General features: G+C 36.1%; 2 protein-coding genes across 5 annotated transcripts in view; one reads left to right on the top strand and one right to left on the bottom strand.

The window, feature by feature from the left end:
• The window catches only part of Imp (IGF-II mRNA-binding protein), a 470640-nt gene that overhangs the window by 45102 nt on the left and 405806 nt on the right, over nucleotides 1–19732 (top strand). For 2 of the 4 annotated variants that reach the window (XM_067133624.1, XM_067133620.1), the window contains exon 2: nucleotides 3706–3786. The exons of the other annotated variants lie outside the window; for them this stretch is intronic. The gene's annotated coding sequence lies outside the window, so the exon portion shown is untranslated. The remainder of the gene's footprint in view (nucleotides 1–3705; nucleotides 3787–19732) is intronic. 4 annotated transcript variants of the gene reach the window in all.
• On the bottom strand, nucleotides 5572–7791 carry LOC136856003 (periaxin-like). The gene has a single exon (XM_067133554.1). The coding sequence runs from the start codon at nucleotides 7789–7791 to the stop codon at nucleotides 5572–5574; it is 2220 nt and encodes a 739-aa protein (XP_066989655.1).

Here is a 19732-nt window from a genome sequence, read left to right on the forward strand (position 1 = left end):
GATCATCCACCCTCCAATCATCAAACATACCAAATTACAGCCCTCTAGCCTCAGTAGTTTTTATTTTATCTAAGGTTAAAGTTAGCCATGATCGTGCATCTGGCAGCGACATAGACCAAGCCACCACCGGGTCGTGGTTAAAGTGTCATGGGCCGCGGCTCATACAGCATTATACCGAGACCACCGAAAGATAAATCTATTTTCGGTGGCCTTGATTATACGCTGTACAGAAAACTCGACTGCACAGCCTCAAGACAAGAACGGCGTGTGCAACACAATTTCAGTGTTAGTGACTGGTATTGCTGTGTAGTTACTCAGCCATAAGAATTTCCATCCAGTGGACAGGATACTACCTATTTCCAACATGACCACTTTATGCATGACTGTCGAAGTGCAGTGGTTCATTCTTCGTGAATCACCTTTACGCTGCTTTAGCGTTCAAATTCCCTACTTTTTGCAACCTGCTTTGCACTCTGATGTTGCAAGCACTCCAGATAATTGAACAGTAAGGAAAATGACTATTTATAATGCTTCCATTATAGTTTCCGTCGTGTGATTGTCAAAGAGCTTTTTTTATTTCTGATTTTTAGCATCACTGAGGGATCTTTGACCTTGGTGGTTGTGACGCCAGATAAATTATAATCAGTCAATCCCTCTTGATGGCCTCCGGCCCAGATCGGTTTTCCTCAATATTCACCTCCTGGCTATATGCCAGCACAGTACCTTACCCTATGCCGGCCCGTAGTTTTGGTAAATTCTGAAAGGAAAGAGAAACCTGGTGTGGACCTCTGGACTGCGGGAAACCAACTGAGACATGGTGTCGTTGACCAGGCTGGGTTGTTATAAATATAGGTGGGACTACCAGTCAGTGTTGCAGTTATTTGTTGTTATTGTTAGTGTCCATAAGTCTTGAAACACCAACTCGAGGAAGTTTGTTGCACAGGGTCTCTGAAACAGCTGGTATCAGTCACCCTTTCTTGCAATAAAGAGTTTTTCATTTCATTTACTAAGCCAGCTCATGTTATCCAACACAGAATCAGAGCTGCGTTATGCGTTGGAAAATCCAGTTTCTCCTTCACCCACCATTTTAACCAGTCTTAAGTTTTGGCATCTACTGTTGTTCCTTGATGTTTACTTAACAAAGGGATGAGTTTCCCCCAGGGGAAGGGGTTCAACTCTCGTGATAACAGTCTTAATTGACATTGACACCAGTTCTACTGCGAGGTGGGTTGGTTTAGATGAAGCTGGTTTATGCCAGCACTGGCCCTTACTCCTAGGTGTAAAACTGAGTAGGAGGCCTAGTCTGGATCACCGGACACTGCCCAACCAACAGAAACGATTTACAGCAAGTTTCTGAAGCTCAGTTACAGCTGAAAACTCAAAACTTAGAAAAACATTTCGATGGAATAGAACAGGTATAGCCTGATACCCTTTCTAGCCCAGGTCCGAAGAGAAGAAGAAGAATGAAGAGGATCCGAAAAAGGGAAGGGAAGCGATAGATTTTTCTGCCCCTTAAGTAGAGGAAGGTTATAGGAGTCAGAGAAACCGAAGCAAAATGAGAGTGCCAAATCTTGGAAGTGGGTGGAAGAAATTGAACGTTGTCCTAAATATTCTTTACATTTTTATGATGGATAGTGAGAAGGGCGTATAGGCGTACGGAGACTTCTAACCAATTTTCGATGTTCCCCCCTTTTGCTTAATAATAATAATAATAATAATAATAATAATAATAATAATAATAATAATAATAATAATAATAATAATAATAATAATATTAATATTTTCTAAACCAGATGAAGGGAATGGTTCCACTATTATGAAATGAATCTTCAGTGACCCAACAAATTTTGGGGGGAAAAAAAGCAGAAAGGATTCATATACAACAAACTTCTTTCAGGAGAAAAGGTAAACTTATTTGTTGAAGTAAACGCTTATGTGACTGTAGGTTGCAATCCTGATCGTTTACATATTATCAAAAATCCACAAAGAGATTATTCCTTTAAGACAAGTATTTACCATCCATGAATTCACCAATTTTCAGCCAAGAAAGATTTGTGATCCCTTCTAATTACAGAGTAATGACTACATGGTAAGCTTACACTTGAACAGCCTGCGTACAAAAGTTCCTACAAAAATGGTTTTAGAAATCTTGGTAGCCAAATGGACGATGGAACCACAATTTCATTGGACTAAGTAAATTTAAGTTTTTTTCTCATTAAATCACATTGCTTATGACTCATGTTTTATTTTTAATAGAGTATTATAGACAGCAAGATGGACTAGCCATCGGTAGTCAGGTATCTACTATGGCCAATGTTTTCTTATGGTTTCATGGGACTGAATGGTTAGACAGCTGTCCTGTGTAAGAGTCGTGTTCCGTGAAATTAATTACCTATATAATTTACAAAATATATCAATGTTAAATTTACTGTGGAAAATGTTAATGATGTAAATTTGTAATTTTTGGATCAATTAGTAACTATATTTCTGATTGTACCAAAGAAAGAGAAATATATAGAAAGGCCACGTTCTCCAGGATTGGATTAAAATTTGCAAGTTATAAACTAATGAGTATACATACTTTCGAGAGCTTATGGGTGGTCTTCAAGTGATCCTATTTCTCTTCAAAAAGTAAAGTTTTTGAAGATATTTTCCAACAACAGTGGTTACACAGACAGTCTATTGTACAGAAAACGAACTCTCACTAAATGGAAAGTAATGAAATTAAAGAAAAAAGCTTTATGAAATAAAACTAGCAATTAATGGAAAAAAAATGAAAAAGATGATTATATAATCGAATGTTGTTTTCTGATTAGTCAAAAATGGGTAGCCAATCAAAGTTCAATGAGTCGCTTACTAACATGTGTTCAGTTGTTATATACAAATTTGTGTGCCTGGAATGTGTGGGTAGTTCAGTGAAACTTGTCTAACCGGGGTTTTGAACACAGAGGCATAAGTTCAAGGACCTTTTTACTTCTAGGAAAGTAAGCTAAGTCCTTCATGTAAGATAATTCTGACGGCTCTTGCTATATTAATATTAATCTTCCTGATTTCAGTATTTCATGCAAAACTCCGTTTGAAACAGAACTAAGAGGCTTAGAGACTTTTTTGTATAGTTTCAGTAATATATATATATATATATATATATATATATATATATATATATATATATATATATATATATATTTTATATATATATATAAATATATATATATATATATATATATATATATATATATATATATATATATATATATATATATATATATATATATATATATATAAATATGCATGTATGTATAACTGAATCACGAAAGTATGGAACGTGATGTATTCCTGGATCCCAGGTACACATTTGTTTCTTTGTAATCCCCATCTGTCATTTATACGAGCTTTCTTTGTCAACTTACTTTTATATTTCTTCAGTCTGCTAAGTAAAGGACAAGAAGTCAAGGAAGGCCTTGCAGTACTCCATTGTTTCTCGTTCATTCGTGGCATTGCCTTTATATATATATATATATATATATATATATATATATATATATATATATATATATATATATATATATATATATATATATATATGTAATTTGCATTTTGGTAGGTGGTATTGCAGTGGCATAGGTAGTGCTTTGTGCTTTGGAACTTTCGTCAAGCCAACTGATTTTTTAAGTCCTACCCTGATAATTGTTGTATTTTTTTCAGGGCCGTGCAGGACAAACGAAAGTCCTTCAGAAGCCGTAGAGCTTGAAAGCCAAAGTCCTTCGACGAATAAGGGACTTTAAGGTAAGAAGGAAAATTTCTTTAAAACCTTTCAATTACAGGACTACAGAAGTCTTTCAAAGTCATAGAGCTAAAAGGAATACAGGACAATGTAAAGTCCATCAGAGCTTTAAAGACAATATTAAGAAGTCCATCCAAATCCAGTACAGGACAACATAAAGTCCACCAGAAGCCATAAGGCTCTAAGGACAATATAAAGTCCTTCCCAAAGCCAGTACAGGACAATATAGGATCCCTCAGAATCCAGTGGACTTAAGGATATTATAAAGTCCTTCAAAACCAATGGAACTTGCTTGAAGGCCAAAGGAAAGTCCGACGAAGTCCTAAGTATTCCAGAAGCCACGAAACTCCTGGACTGTTTAACTGAAGTTGCATATCAAAGTGAAGTCCAGTAAAGTCCATGGGCCTTGAAAGTCGAATAAAGCCCTGTAAAGTCACGTCGTTTTAAGACCTAATACGGACTTTTCTTCATTAACATTTGTGGTCTCATTAATACTCATTGCCCCTCGAATCAGATGGCTTAGGTTTGTGGCTCGCGTAAAGTAATGCTTTGCATTTTTACATTATTATTATTATTATTATTATTATTATTATGTAAAAATCCGTGTATGGATATATTATATTATAAATAGTATATAAAATACATACACATATAAATACAGTATATAATATATAAACTTTATTTTTCATACCGAATTTACAAGGAGGAACGTAACAGAGAATATGGTCTTGATTATTCTGAAGCCAACCGCAGTCTAAGCACAGATATTTATTGAATGATTTCTCAATGGCGTTGCATTAACTGTGGTCACCGTTTGTTTCATATAAAGTACTCCTTGCATCCTAAGCGCATTACATCTCTGCAGTTGGGGTCACAATAGTGACGGTCATCACGCCTAATAAAGTGAGAAGCATTTACGTCAGTCTGTTTGTGACCGCACTTGTGCGTGGCCCCGAGTGCATTATTGTGGCCCGACCTCTCGGCGCTGATAATGATATATGGTCCGGCCACGTGTCCACTCTTGCAGTGGGCCATCTAGCACTGATCACCTGACCACAACTACTTTGCAACATTCTGCCATAAATCTCTTCCTCTGAATGACCGGCCACGTACCCTCTGCCTCTCTCTCTCTCTCTCTCTCTCTTAGTGTCTCTCTGTGCCCATCACAGACCCCTCCGGGCATCGCCTATAAAGCCCACTTCAAAAGGGTAGTACCCCTACCTCATAGATGGATCCGCAACAACAACATGTACAGAGGACTGTAGCGACAACTGCATTGCTCAAGGCCACCTGGGTATTTCTTCCCCCCCCCCCCCCTCCCTCTGATGCCCTCTTTGATGAAGGTCTTGGCTTTTTTTTTTTCTACTGCCTTTTCTTTCCCCCTTTTCACCTTCCGGGTATGCAGATCATGCCCATGCTGAGCCCACTTCCTCCTTATGGGCGTCTGTGCCCCTATATATATTCTTCTTGCTGCCTTAAGCTTTGTCCCTTCCGGATACCCTCTTTCATTGTCCCCCTCCCCCTCTCTCTCTCTCTCTCTCTCTCTCTCTCTGTTACGATCACACTTTCATGGGCGTTTGCAACGGAAATTTCTATGTACATTTCTTGAGGTTATAATATTTTTTTCCGCTCCTTTAGGCATTTGCAGGAATTTTCTTCTAGTTAGACATTTGCAACATTCCCTCTTCCAGTATTTTGGGGCATTTGCAACTAATTTTCCCTTGACATTTGTGCCGTTGCCATATCCTTGTTCTTTGATTCTGTGTTGAAAATCATCTTGCATATTTTTAATCCTGAGCAGTATATTTTCTCCTGCAATTTTTGGCGTTTGTACGATCTTTTCTAATTGACATTTGGGCATTTGTAAGATCTTTTCTAATTGACATTTGGGCATTTGTAAGATCTTTTCTAATTGACATTTGGGCATTTGTAAGATCTTTTCTAATTGACATTTGGGCATTTGTAAGATCTTTTCTAATTGACATTTGGGCATTTGTAAGATCTTTTCTAATTGACATTTGGGCATTTGTAAGATCTTTTCTAATTGACATTTGGGCATTTGTAAGATCTTTTCTAATTGACATTTGGGCATTTGTAAGATCTTTTCTAATTGACATTTGGGCATTTGTAAGATCTTTTCTAATTGACATTTGGGCGTTTGTAAGATCTTTTCTAATTGACATTTGGGCGTTTGTAAGATCTTTTCTAATTGACATTTGGGCATTTGCAAAGATCTTTTCTAATTGACATTTGGGCATTTGTAAGATCTTTTCTAATTGACATTTGGGCGTTTGTAAGATCTTTTCTAATTGACATTTGGGCATTTGTAAGATCTTTTCTAATTGACATTTGGGCGTTTGTAAGATCTTTTCTAATTGACATTTGGGCATTTGTAAGATCTTTTCTAATTGACATTTGGGCATTTGTAAGATCTTTTCTAATTGACATTTGGGCATTTGTAAGATCTTTTCTAATTGACATTTGGGCGTTTGTAAGATCTTTTCTAATTGACATTTGGGCATTTGCAAGATCTTTTCTAATTGACATTTGGGCATTTGTAAGATCTTTTCTAATTGACATTTGGGCGTTTGCAAGATCTTTTCTAATTGACATTTGGGCATTTGCAAGATCTTTTCTAATTGACATTTGGGCATTTGTAAGATCTTTTCTAATTGACATTTGGGCGTTTGTAAGATCTTTTCTAATTGACATTTGGGCATTTGCAAGATCTTTTCTAATTGACATTTGGGCATTTGTAAGATCTTTTCTAATTGACATTTGGGCGTTTGTAAGATCTTTTCTAATTGACATTTGGGCATTTGCAAGATCTTTTCTAATTGACATTTGGGCATTTGTAAGATCTTTTCTAATTGACATTTGGGCATTTGTAAGATCTTTTCTAATTGACATTTGGGCGTTTGCAAGATCTTTTCTAATTGACATTTGGGCATTTGCAAGATCTTTTCTAATTGACATTTGGGCATTTGTAAGATCTTTTCTAATTGACATTTGGGCATTTGTAAGATCTTTTCTAATTGACATTTGGGCATTTGCAAGATCTTTTCTAATTGACATTTGGGCATTTGTAAGATCTTTTCTAATTGACATTTGGGCGTTTGTAAGATCTTTTCTAATTGACATTTGGGCATTTGCAAGATCTTTTCTAATTGACATTTGGGCATTTGTAAGATCTTTTCTAATTGACATTTGGGCGTTTGTAAGATCTTTTCTAATTGACATTTGGGCATTTGCAAGATCTTTTCTAATTGACATTTGGGCATTTGTAAGATCTTTTCTAATTGACATTTGGGCGTTTGTAAGATCTTTTCTAATTGACATTTGGGCATTTGTAAGATCTTTTCTAATTGACATTTGGGCGTTTGTAAGATCTTTTCTAATTGACATTTGGGCATTTGTAAGATCTTTTCTAATTGACATTTGGGCATTTGTAAGATCTTTTCTAATTGACATTTGGGCATTTGTAAGATCTTTTCTAATTGACATTTGGGCGTTTGTAAGATCTTTTCTAATTGACATTTGGGCATTTGCAAGATCTTTTCTAATTGACATTTGGGCATTTGTAAGATCTTTTCTAATTGACATTTGGGCGTTTGTAAGATCTTTTCTAATTGACATTTGGGCATTTGCAAGATCTTTTCTAATTGACATTTGGGCATTTGTAAGATCTTTTCTAATTGACATTTGGGCGTTTGTAAGATCTTTTCTAATTGACATTTGGGCATTTGCAAGATCTTTTCTAATTGACATTTGGGCATTTGTAAGATCTTTTCTAATTGACATTTGGGCATTTGTAAGATCTTTTCTAATTGACATTTGGGCGTTTGTAAGATCTTTTCTAATTGACATTTGGGCATTTGCAAGATCTTTTCTAATTGACATTTGGGCATTTGTAAGATCTTTTCTAATTGACATTTGGGCGTTTGTAAGATCTTTTCTAATTGACATTTGGGCATTTGCAAGATCTTTTCTAATTGACATTTGGGCATTTGTAAGATCTTTTCTAATTGACATTTGGGCATTTGTAAGATCTTTAATAATTGACATTTGGGCATTTGTAAGATCTTTTCTAATTGACATTTGGGCATTTGTAAGATCTTTAAAAATTGACATTTGGGCATTTGTAAAATCTTTTCTAATTGACATTTGGGCGTTTGTAAGATCTTTTCTAATTGACATTTGGGCATTTGTAAGATCTTTTCTAATTGACATTTGGGCGTTTGTAAGATCTTTTCTAATTGACATTTGGGCATTTGTAAGATCTTTTCTAAGTGACCTTTGGGTATTTGTAAGATCTTTTCTAATTGACATTTTGGCATTTGGTAGATCTTTTCTCCCACCTTTCGGGGCATTTTCAACACTTTTCTCACTGACGTTTGGGCATTTGTAAAGGATTCTCTCCCTAACTCCTGGGCTTTTTCTTTCTACAGTTTGGGCATTGTAGTAGTTTTAAAACTTTTCCCCCTCCTAGTTGGGCACTTGCAATAGCTCTCTCTCTACTATTTAAGCATTTGCAAAAGTTATTATTCCTACTATTGGAGCATTTGCAATAGTTATTTTCACTGCTATTTGTGAATTTCATGTAATGAGTATTTTTTCAAAAGCTATTATAGATAAGTTTCATATTTCGGACACACATTTGTCTACTCAGTAACACTCTTAGCTTGAACAGCTCGGCTATTCTTAAATTAATGAAAAAAACACCATTCGAATCTATATATCTTTAATGTATATTGATGTTACCTGTTGTTTTTCTTTCTAATAATTTGCTGTTGAAGTATGTCTTCTAAAACGGTTCTACTTTATGAAAACCAAAATAATTTAAAGAGAAGCTACAGTATACCCTCGAAAGTCGAGTCCTTATATTGATTAGTTTACATCTGAGATTAATTTTACTTAAAAAGTTTAAGCCAAGTCAAGAGACAGTGAGTATTAGTTAGAATTCCATTTCTGTATCACAATCAGAGGTTTTTCTTACAAATTTATCCAAAAATGACACTTTTCCCATCAATTTCCTCATCCGTAATAAATAAAATTTTGATATTTTTTAAAAATAGGTAATTAATTTCATGGTACCAAATACTTCAACTTTAGGACAGTTGTCTATTACCCATCGCTCATTCATCTTGTTTTCCGAAATGTTCTCTGTTAATAATATAAACTTTTGTAAGAACATTTATATACAAGCTCAATATGTCTAACCTCCCGTAGCGGGGTAGCGCCGTCAGTGCGCCTCGTGCGGTGTACTGTATGCATTACTAGAGGTTCTTTGCAGCGTCCCTTCGGGCCCAAGCTGCAACCTCTTTCGTTCCTTTTATTGTACCTCCTTTCATATTCTCTCCCTAACAATTGATTTATAGTGCAACTGCATTGAGGTTTTCCTCCTGTTACACCTTTCAGACCACCTACTCTCAATTTCCTTTCCAGCGATGAATGACCTCATAGGTCCCAGTTCTTGAACTCTATATTCAATTCAATTCGATGTCTAAACTTACCTTTTTAATAATTACTCTGTAATTATGAGGGATTATAGATTTTGTCAAGTTGAAAGTCATGAATTGATGGAGGACAGGTCTGGTCCCAAAGGAATATTTTATTTGTGGATTTTTTTTTTTTTTTTTTTTTGTAAACCATTTAAGACTAGGATTGCAAGCGGAGGCATATAAGCGTTTATGCTCTTGTTTTGCTAATTCTTTTCCTCTTTTATCTGGTATAGAGGGGCATTTGTATATGTATTCTTTTGGATTGTTTTCAAAATGTGCTGAGTTATTGAAGAATTGCATAATTTTCCCTAAATCTTTTCTGTTGATAATAGTGACGCCTTTACCTTTATCTGGTATTATTATTATTATTATTATTATTATTATTATTATTATTATTATTATTATTATTATTATTATTATTGTGTTTGCAGTGTTTCTTCCAACCATTTGGCCGTTTGAAATAGGATTTCTCTTACTGTTTGGGCATCTGCAGTAGTTTTTTCTCTCACTGATAAGGGCATTACGTATCTGGGCATTTTCAAAAGCTTTTCTCGCTCACATGTGGGCATTTGCATAATGTTTTTCTGTCACCAATTGGGCAATTGCTTTTCTCCACTCATCCACTTCATTATCTGCAGCTTTTTCTACACCCTTTTTGAACTTCTACAAAAGCTTCGTCTCTCTATTCTTGCTTTTAACTCTTTTTCTGATCTTTTTAGGGCATTTGCAACGGCCATTTTCCCCTTCTTTTTGGGCACCACAACGACCATTTCTTTTCTCATTTTTTGGGGCATTAGCAACGGCTATTTCTTCCTCCTTTCGGGGGCATCTTCAACCGCTGCACAAGCCGTTTCAGTCTGACGAAGAATGCCCCAAGAATGCCCCGTTCTCTTGCACGCCCTCCATACAAATACCCGGCGCCACCGCCCCCTTTTTAACCTCCTGCCCAGGGCCTAGATTCCGCCCTTTTCTTCCACACGTACCCAGCGGGGCTCAAATCAAAAGACGCCCCTAAACGAGGTGGCGGTGGCCCCCGGGGGACGGGGAGATTCCCTGTCTTGCCTAGGCGCCTGCATTGAAGTCCGTCAATGCAGGCCTTGAACGGAGGTGGTGGCCCACACACCCCTTCCATTTCGCCCAAAACGGTTCCTTCTCTCCTTCTCCCCAGGTCACCCCTTTTCTTTTCTCCTTCCCTCCCTTCTCCTGCCACCCCACCAACCCCACTGCACCCCACTCCTCACCCAATTCCCCCCCCCATCACCTTGACACTGCAGTTAGCGTGAATTTGCAACGCTACTTAAAATGGAAGCTACGCTTGTTTTCTTTATTGTCGTTTATATGTCATATCTTTTGGTTCATAATTCCTTTTACTGTTATTTTATTTACTCTTAAGCTCGTGTCAGTTTTTTTTTTTATTAGTTATTCATTATACCAGGTTTAAGGTAAATTATAATGAAAACTACCTTTCTGATTTAGGTCAAAGATTTTCTCCTGGTAATAATGATCTAAAATGGTGTTTTAATATTGGGCAACAATTCCTCTCCTGATGAAGCTTTATGCTCAGTTTCAATTGAAAGTTACGCTAGATAGTAATGAGGAACTCTGACTCACAATTTGGGTAAAATTTTGGGTCAAGTTGCAATAAATTAATTTGGAAAAGTATCTTGATTTTAGGGAGATTAGTCCAGTAGAAGATATATAATAATAATAATAATAATAATAATAATAATAATAATAATAATAATAATAATAATAATTATTATTATTATTATTATTATTATTATTTTGAAAATAGTTCTCTGATTTGGGATGTTTAATTAATAGAATATTAACTGGATAATTGTAATTGGAACAAAATATAAGAAGTATTCCAAGTTCTTGTGCGGTTATAGATAGAAGAATTCGGAGGGTGATAAATATTATCTCTATCTTGGAATGCAGGTGAATCACTATCAAAAAGTAGCACTAATTATGAACATATATATTATGATTATGTCAACTAGAATCACTCTTGATTACAGATAAAATAAATGTATATGACAAGGAACAAATAATAATAATAATAATAATAATAATAATAATAATAATAATAATAATAATAATAATAATACTTGAACAATAAATATGATAAATATTAATATTAGTTGAACAATAAAAAAAATCACTTATTTGTGAGTGAAACTCAAATATTTTTAGCTAGATGTCATAAACTTCCTTAGCCATTCTTGCAGTATATTGATAGCAAAATGAGCTTGTATCTTATTCGTAAGGTAAGCTTCTCATTGTATCTAGATATAAGTTTTAAGTGTAACTCTACAACATTTCTTTTTATGTAGTTTAATTTAGATTATGGTACTGTATTGTAGCTTTCTTGTAGATCTGTGTAAATGGTTGCGAGTTGAAATTAATAATAATAATATTAATAATAATAATAATAATAATAATAATAATAATAATAATAATAATATTATTTATTATTATTATTATTATTATTATTATTATTATTATTATTATTATTATTATTATTATTATTATTATTATTATTACATTTGAAATTTTTAGTTGCAAGTTAAAGGTACTGACAAATGCTACTGCAGTTGTAACTGTTTAATGTAGAAAATGTTCAAGATGAATTATATTTTTACAAAATTGTTCGTATGATTGGTGACTTCTAATGTATTGGAAATGGGTTAATGAACTGAATATAGAATTGAGGCCAGATGCCAAGCACTGGGACGTATGAGGTCATTCAGCGCTGAAACGGAAATTGAGAGTAAAAGGCTTGAAAGGTGTAACAGGAGGAAAACCTCAAAGCAGTTGCACTATGAATCAATTGTTACGAGAGGGTTGAGGAAAGTAAGATGGAAGAAAGAGAATATGAAAGGAGGTACAGTAAAAGGAACGAAAGGGGTTAATGATTCGCGTCAAATTCTACTTTTGAAACAGTAGCGTATATTAGATGTAATTTTTCAGTTGACCTGTACATAGAACGGTAAGGCAAGACATAATTTTTCAAATTGCTAATGAACAAAAAAAAAGACATACGTTTTTATTTTTCGTGAGCAGTAAAGATGAATTATTAATTTTTTTTCATTACATAAATTGAAAAAAAAATAATCGATTTTAGTTTGAAAGATAACATAAGACAAGACGTAATTTTTAAATTTAAAACGGAACTGGGAAATTATATACACACACACACACATATATATATATATATATATATATATATATATATATATATATATATATATATATATATATATATATATATATATATATATATATATAATTTATTTTTTTGGAAAGATGGAAGGAAGGTTTAGATCGGAGTAAAGAAAGAAACTTGTCAGACTTAAAACTTGCAGATGACTCTCCACACACAAGATTTTCAAAGCTTAAAATAGAATATAGGATCTAGAGAGAAGAGAATCAAAATAAATTTAAGAAAACCAGAGACAATGAGGCCGGTATATGCACAAAGGGATGAAATAACATTAGACGGAGAAACGAGTAATAAGGTCATTATTATTCTAATAATATTTAGGAACAAAGATTACAGTCCAGGTTCTCTTGAATTGGATATAGTGAAAGACTATTATTATTATTATTATTATTATTATTATTATTATTATTATTATTATTATTATTATTATTATTATTATTATTATTATTATTATTCAGAAGATGAAACCTATTCATATGGAACAAGCCCACCAAAGGGGCCATTGACTTGAAAATCAAGCAATCAAAAAAAGAAAAAAAATAATAGTAAATAGATAGATAAAAATGTATTAAAATGCAAGAATAATAATATTAGGGTAGCAATGCATTGCATTTTCGCTTGAACTTCTAAAGTTCTAACTGCACGACATCCTCTGAAGGGAGGCTGTTCCACAGTCCTACGGTGTGAGGAATAAAGGACCAATCAAACAATTAACAAGCTAAATTAGATTTTTGGAAATCAGACTGAAATTCCATACAAAAGTAAGATTATGCATAAGTCTACCGACGTGAATCATGGTAAGGCAATGACATTAAATCTACAAGATTGAACATTAAATTTACAAGATTTGGCATTAAATCTACAGCATTTAACATGAAATCGACAACGTTTAACATTAAATCTACAGCATTTAACATTAAATCTACAGGATTTTGTTTGGCAAATGAAAGCTTTAGGAAGAATATAATGAGTTAGATAGCAGAATAAAGTTAGCAACGATACCATAAATGAAATTATGGACATTCCGTATGTAAATGAGACAATTATTAAAGGGAGAGTAATTTTTCTGTTTACTAGCGAAACAAAACAGGACATTGAATCTTGTAGATTTAATTTTAAATCTTGTAGATTTAATGTTAAATATTGTAGAGATTTAATGTTAAATTATGTAAAGATTTGATGTTGAATATTGTAGAGATTTAATGTTAGATCCTGTAGATTTAATGTTAGATCTTGTAGATTTAATGTTAACTCTTGTAGAGATTTAATGTTAACTCTTGTAGATATAATGTTAAATCTTGTAGATTTAATATTAACTCTTGAAGATTTAGTGTTAACTCTTGTAGATGTATTGTTAAATCTTGTAGAGGTGTAATGTTAGATCTTGTAGATTTAATGTTAAATCTTGTGGATTTAATGTTATGCCTTACCATGATTCACGTCGGTAAAGCAATACAGATCTTACTAATGCATTATTTTAGTTTCGTATAGCATTTCAACCAATCTCCATGTTCGTGTGCATGGAGTACGAAAGGGAAGTAAGAGGTAAGGTCAATTTATAGGTCACAGAATAATGGTTCTACGCTTGACCCCCCTCGTCGTTTCATGGAAATTACTAACTGCTGTTAAATTTTTAGACATCTTAAAGGTTATGATGGTACTTGTAGATGTGCTATATTAAAACACTGTAAGAAAATGTTATCAGAAGCCACCTACCGTTATTCATGATGGAACTTCTTAACTATGGGTATTTAGAGACGAATAATATGGAATAGTGGCATCCCCCAGGAGAGTATTTTGAGTTAGACGTTGTTCATCCTTGCGGTAAACGGCACCACAAATCAGCTACCACTTGGAATTAGAAATAAATTTTATACGGGGTCACTTGACCATATTCTACAGAGCCTGACTATTAAAAAATACTCAGCGTATTGTTAACAATACCAGGAAAAACTTATGTTGTCATATTTTCAAAAGATATCAAAACAAACAAGATTTATGAGATTCATCTAAAACTGAGAAAAAATCTTTTAAGCCGTTAAGTTCGTAGGTTTAAGATTTATTACTTACAGAAAACTTTTCATACATAAAATCCTAAAATCCTACAGCAAAAATGCACTAAACCTGATAAGAAACCAATCACATACAACTTTGGGAGCTGACATATTGGTCCAGATTTTACTGTGCAAAGCATCTGTCCATGCAAGGCCTTTCCAGCTGAATCCGTACAAGTCGAAAATGGCGAACCACCACTCTCTCTCTCTCTCTCTCTCTCTCTCTCTCTCTCTCTCTCTCTCTCTCTCTCTCTCTCTCTCTCTCTCTCCATTTTGACAGTAACTTTGCAAATTGTTGTAAAGGTTAAGGCTAATGACTATTCCAACTAAAGAGCTCATCAGTCAGAGACATATCTGTATAAACCAGTGGTTCTCAACCAGGGGGGAATTCTCCCCCAGGAAGGGGGGGGGGGATTTCAGAGTTTCAGATGGGGAATTGTGACCACAGATATGCAGGCTCAAACTGGCTCAAGGACCCCACAATATGCAGTGTGCATTGGTCCGCACTACTGAGAGGTCACGTTGTGCTTTCTCCCCACTAGATTGTGTGTTTGTGTTAGTATTTTATTGCATATTATTTAGAATGCACCTTTTGAGGCGGACAATTTTGGAAAGGGGGGCCGGGTAGGAATGACTACCATATGGTGAAAGGGTGCATGAACCAAAAAAGGTTCTCTTAACAATGCATTTTCATAAACAGTCATCCACCGCTATTTCAAATTGGAACAAACAGGATGTTTGAGGCAGTTTATGTAAAAATAATGCTTCATCCCGCATTAGAATTTCCCCTTTCTTGTGTTATGCGTAAAGAAAGAATTTGTACAAATTCTAATGAACGCCATATTCTTTGGCAGCCTGAGTTTCAAGTCAATGGTTCCTGTGGACATGTTCCATATGAATAGGGTTCATCTTCTGAATAATAATATTAATAATAATAATAATAATAATAATAATAATAATAATAATAATAATAATAATACTGTTTATCCACATATTATGCATCTACCCATGGATATCATCAACATCATACTATAGAATATTTAGGATGTTAAGACCCTCACTAATCAATCTATGCAAAGGATGCCAATCTACCTCTGATGTAGAATTTGCTGCAGTGCAATCTAATGATACAAAGCAGTTTTCTTTACTCAATAATCCATCATATTTCATATTAAAATTGGCAATTTAGATTATTTAAAACATGCCAAGAATTTATCATTTTCAATGACTCCAGAAGTGCTTGTGAAACCCTTCGATTTTACTCGCTTAGAAATCCACTAATTATTTGAAATCGGGTCTATTATGTAGACTTTAAAGAAAATGAAGACACAGAAATTGTTTTGGTGCACAGTCATCTGATGTATGGATTGTTTGGTGAATAACGCACACGACTCAGTGCATAGAATAGAGAACGACACCAGAAATAAAAATTAGTGATCGTCCAGTTTCAGCCAACAGTGCATGTCAGGTATTGGAAACAAATCTTTGGGACAGATTTGATCTGAATCTTCAACGTTTTCATGTTATGCAGTCATGAAATTTGTAAGAAGTTCCAATAAGTTAAACAAACTATTTAAATAAAAAAAAATTTATAACAATAATAATTATAAAGGTCCGTTTATTTCAAACAGTAGATGAAAGTGAGATGTAATTTCTCTCTCTCTCTCTCTCTCTCTCTCTCTCTCTCTCTCTCTCTCTCTCTCTCTCTCTCTCTCTCTGAGGCAAGGATGTAATAGAAGCTTCTTGACGAGGTGGCCTCACACATTCTTATTCACCATAGGTTTTGTGGTCTTATTGTGACCCATGGACTTCCGCAAGGCGATAGAAGGTACTTACGTGAACCAGTGAATTTTGGGCCTTATTAGGACCCGTTCCCCACTCCCAACCCCCCCGGCCTAGCAATATACGAAACGTCACTAAACCTCCAGCAAACCTTTGTAATCTGGTGGTGGTTTGCCTGGTGTGGACCTTCTGACTCTTGTCTACCAACAGTCATATATGTCCTGTCCTCTTATTAAGGATATGGTATATTCCATTTACCTGTCAACTGAAGTATTCTGTTTTCCTGCATATGTCCCGTCCAGACTAGTTGTGTTATGCAGTTGACACTGTGGTTATGGACTCAACCAAATTTTTCACGCTTTTCTCAAGGGAGGAGACCGATAAATCATATATAAAACTAGTCTCTCTCTCACTGGGAACATCTTGTATCAATTTCACGATTATATTTGTACTCGTGTTTCCCATCTTTCTCCATCTCTCCTCTCGAAAATGCACACATATCTGTCCCCCATCCCTCCCCCCTCTTTTCCATGACCCCCTCCCCTTTCCCCCCACCCCCCAAATCCACGCACGGTCCACGGCCGTGTCTCGTGCGGGTCCTTTGTCCTGCATTGAGCCACCCCGATGCAAGTGACCATCAGAGTGGACGATGTTAACCTGCAGTCCACTGTATGGAGGGACTGAATGATGACTTGGGGAGGGAGGGAGGGTGGGGGAGGGATTTAGGGGGGTAGGGGTGTCCCTAAGGGCCGTAGGGAATGGAGGGTGACGCCTTCTGTAAGGGCCCCTTGGACAAGGTTTATAGAGACTCCTGTTTTATTAGCGTAGGGGTTTGGAGGTATAGTTTGGGATGTCCCTGATCGGCCCTGGATCCCTGGACCCTGTGACGGAGAGTCAGGGGAATAGGGATTAGGGAATGAGGAGTCGGGTAGCGACAGGGGCGGTAGGGTGTCCCTGTGAGGTAATTCGTTACTTGTCCCTGAAAGTAGTGTCAGCCTCAGGGGTAGATCTCGAGGTCTAGGGGGCTCCCCTGAACTGTCCCTCGGATCAGGGACTTATGGAATGAAAAATGACCTTGTATAAAAAATTCCCTTATTGCAATAAAGAAAACAAACACATGAGAGAGAAGACAGTGGGAGTTAGAGCATTCTCTCTCTCTCTCTCTCTCTCTCTCTCTCTCTCTCTATTAAAGGTGCGACTCACGAAAGTCTAGTCACATCCAGGTACATCAGGCATTGCCTTAGTCAATAAAGACATACAGGAAATAAACCCAGAACTCTCCCGCCTCGTCCTGGGATCAAACATGGACATGTTTGATTACTCATAATTGACTCATTTCTAAAAGCTGGCGTTGCATTGAATGGGGTCATCGAGATTTTGAAGTAAAATTGCTCCTGCCAACGTTTGGGTGGGTGACCATTATTGATTGTTAGACGCCGTTTGTCACACAGAATTTTTTTTTAATCCACTTTGAGGATTCAGGGTGGATTATCCTGCAAGGATTAGGATTGGAAGATGCCGGCTGCTAATCCTTTTGCTCCACTGTTCGTCTGTGATTGGGGGGATTTCGTCTCGTAGGATTAGCTCTCCTAATCGGAGATTAACTGAAAGGAAAATTCTCTCTCTCTCTCTCTCTCTCTCTCTCTCTCTAACTCTAAATACAGTTGTATTTTAAGTTTAACCTGACAGTATCACTTTCAATGACCATGACATATCAAGGAGTGTATTCTCCCAGGGGAGGGCCTCGACGAGGTATCGTCTTGGCCGAATCGACCCAGGGGAGGGCCTCGACGAGGTATCGTCTTGACTGAACCGACCCAACGGAGGGCCTCGACGAGGTATCTTGTTGACTGAACCGACCCAGGGGAGGGCCTCGACGAGGTATCGTCTTGACTGAACCGACCCAGGGGAGGGCCTCGACGAGGTAATTCCTCAACGTAGAGGGTGGGGGGAGGCCAATCTAGAGTATCCTACTTGTGCACCAAACCAAGTCAGCTTTGTTAAGAATAGTCGTAAATAAATAAATCTATAATCTTGTTTGGAAAACCAACTTTGACCTAAAACCAGTCACCCCCAGCATCACACGAGCTAAGGTTTTCAAACATTTTGTATACATGATCTTTTTTACAAGTCAGCCATTCCCCAGTTCGCCTGATTCAAGGTATGTCAGTCAGTGATGGTTTTGTATGTGATAGCAAATTTCACACCAATACCAATCATTCTCCTGTATACTATTGTAACACAAGGTTCGAATCTGATGCAAATATTATGACTTCTCTAATTAATTATTCTTTATACCAAACATCCATGACATCTTCCACATTTTTTTTAATACCATTGACATTAGAGGTCATACAAGGTCATTTTGGGGATCGATGTGGTACTGAAGGTAAGATATATATCAATTTTTTTATTGCTTGGAGTCCTTACACAAACAAGAACACTGAAAGAATTGAAAGTTTTTGTAACTGCTTGACGGTGCGTTTTCCAAGTCACCCCATCCTAGAGAAAGCTAAATATTAGCCAAGGAAATGTTTTCCTTACTTCAGTGAGACATATCATTAAATGCAACATCACTGGAACATTTATTAGATTAATGACGAGTCTGGGTGATCTCTTGAGTCGTCAGCTCCACGAGAGACGCTGCAACAGGTGGCGGGAGAGAAATCTCGCCCGGCCACCGTGTCGGCCAGCGGGGCAGTTGCCAAGTCGCCTATTTAAACTTTTATTTACATTAACACCTATAATACCCGTCTTTCCGAACTTAATATCCTAAAGTGCTCTAGATATAAAGCAGATGAATATACTTTACTAAGCTTGCTCTCGCTAAAGCAGGCGAAGTAGTGGAAATCAAAATCAAAATGATGACGAGCCAACTTAGTTGGCGTCTGCGTGAGACCCGTTCATACATCATAGCCTTCATCCGTCCACCGTTTGCTTGCTTTCTTGATTTCTTGCTTGCATTCTGTCCTTTGTATCTTGTTGGCGTTTCTCTCTTATGCTTTATTCTTTACATCTCTTACAATAATTCGTTTGTTATATGAGCATAGATGCTTTGCCGAAATTATATTATAGGATTGTCAACGTATTGAACAGCTTTCCGCTGCGTGCAGTAGACGGCAGCTGAACGCGCCCTCTGGGTAAACAAACGCGCTTGCAGTACCCGGGTCGGCATCAACTGCAAACCTGAGAAAACGTTATTACAATAACCATTGAAAACGTTTTTGTAAATATGTATGGACTTACCGTTGTCTCTTCTCTTAAAGCGTTTATTTTAGACGTTAAGGTTTTATCCCTTTATCAGAGGCCTCGTGGATAAGTTAAGTATACCGTAGTTTTACCAAACCACTGAGGAAAAAGTCAGTATTAATATTTTTTATAATTT

Source organism: Macrobrachium rosenbergii, chromosome 34, assembly GCF_040412425.1.
Source record: "Macrobrachium rosenbergii isolate ZJJX-2024 chromosome 34, ASM4041242v1, whole genome shotgun sequence".
Classification (NCBI taxonomy): Eukaryota; Metazoa; Arthropoda; class Malacostraca; order Decapoda; family Palaemonidae; genus Macrobrachium; species Macrobrachium rosenbergii.

Coding starts and splice junctions, on each gene's coding strand:
- LOC136856003 (XM_067133554.1), bottom strand. CDS start 7,791: ATGCCCAAATGTCAATTAGAAAAGATCTTGCAAATGCCCAAATGTCAA.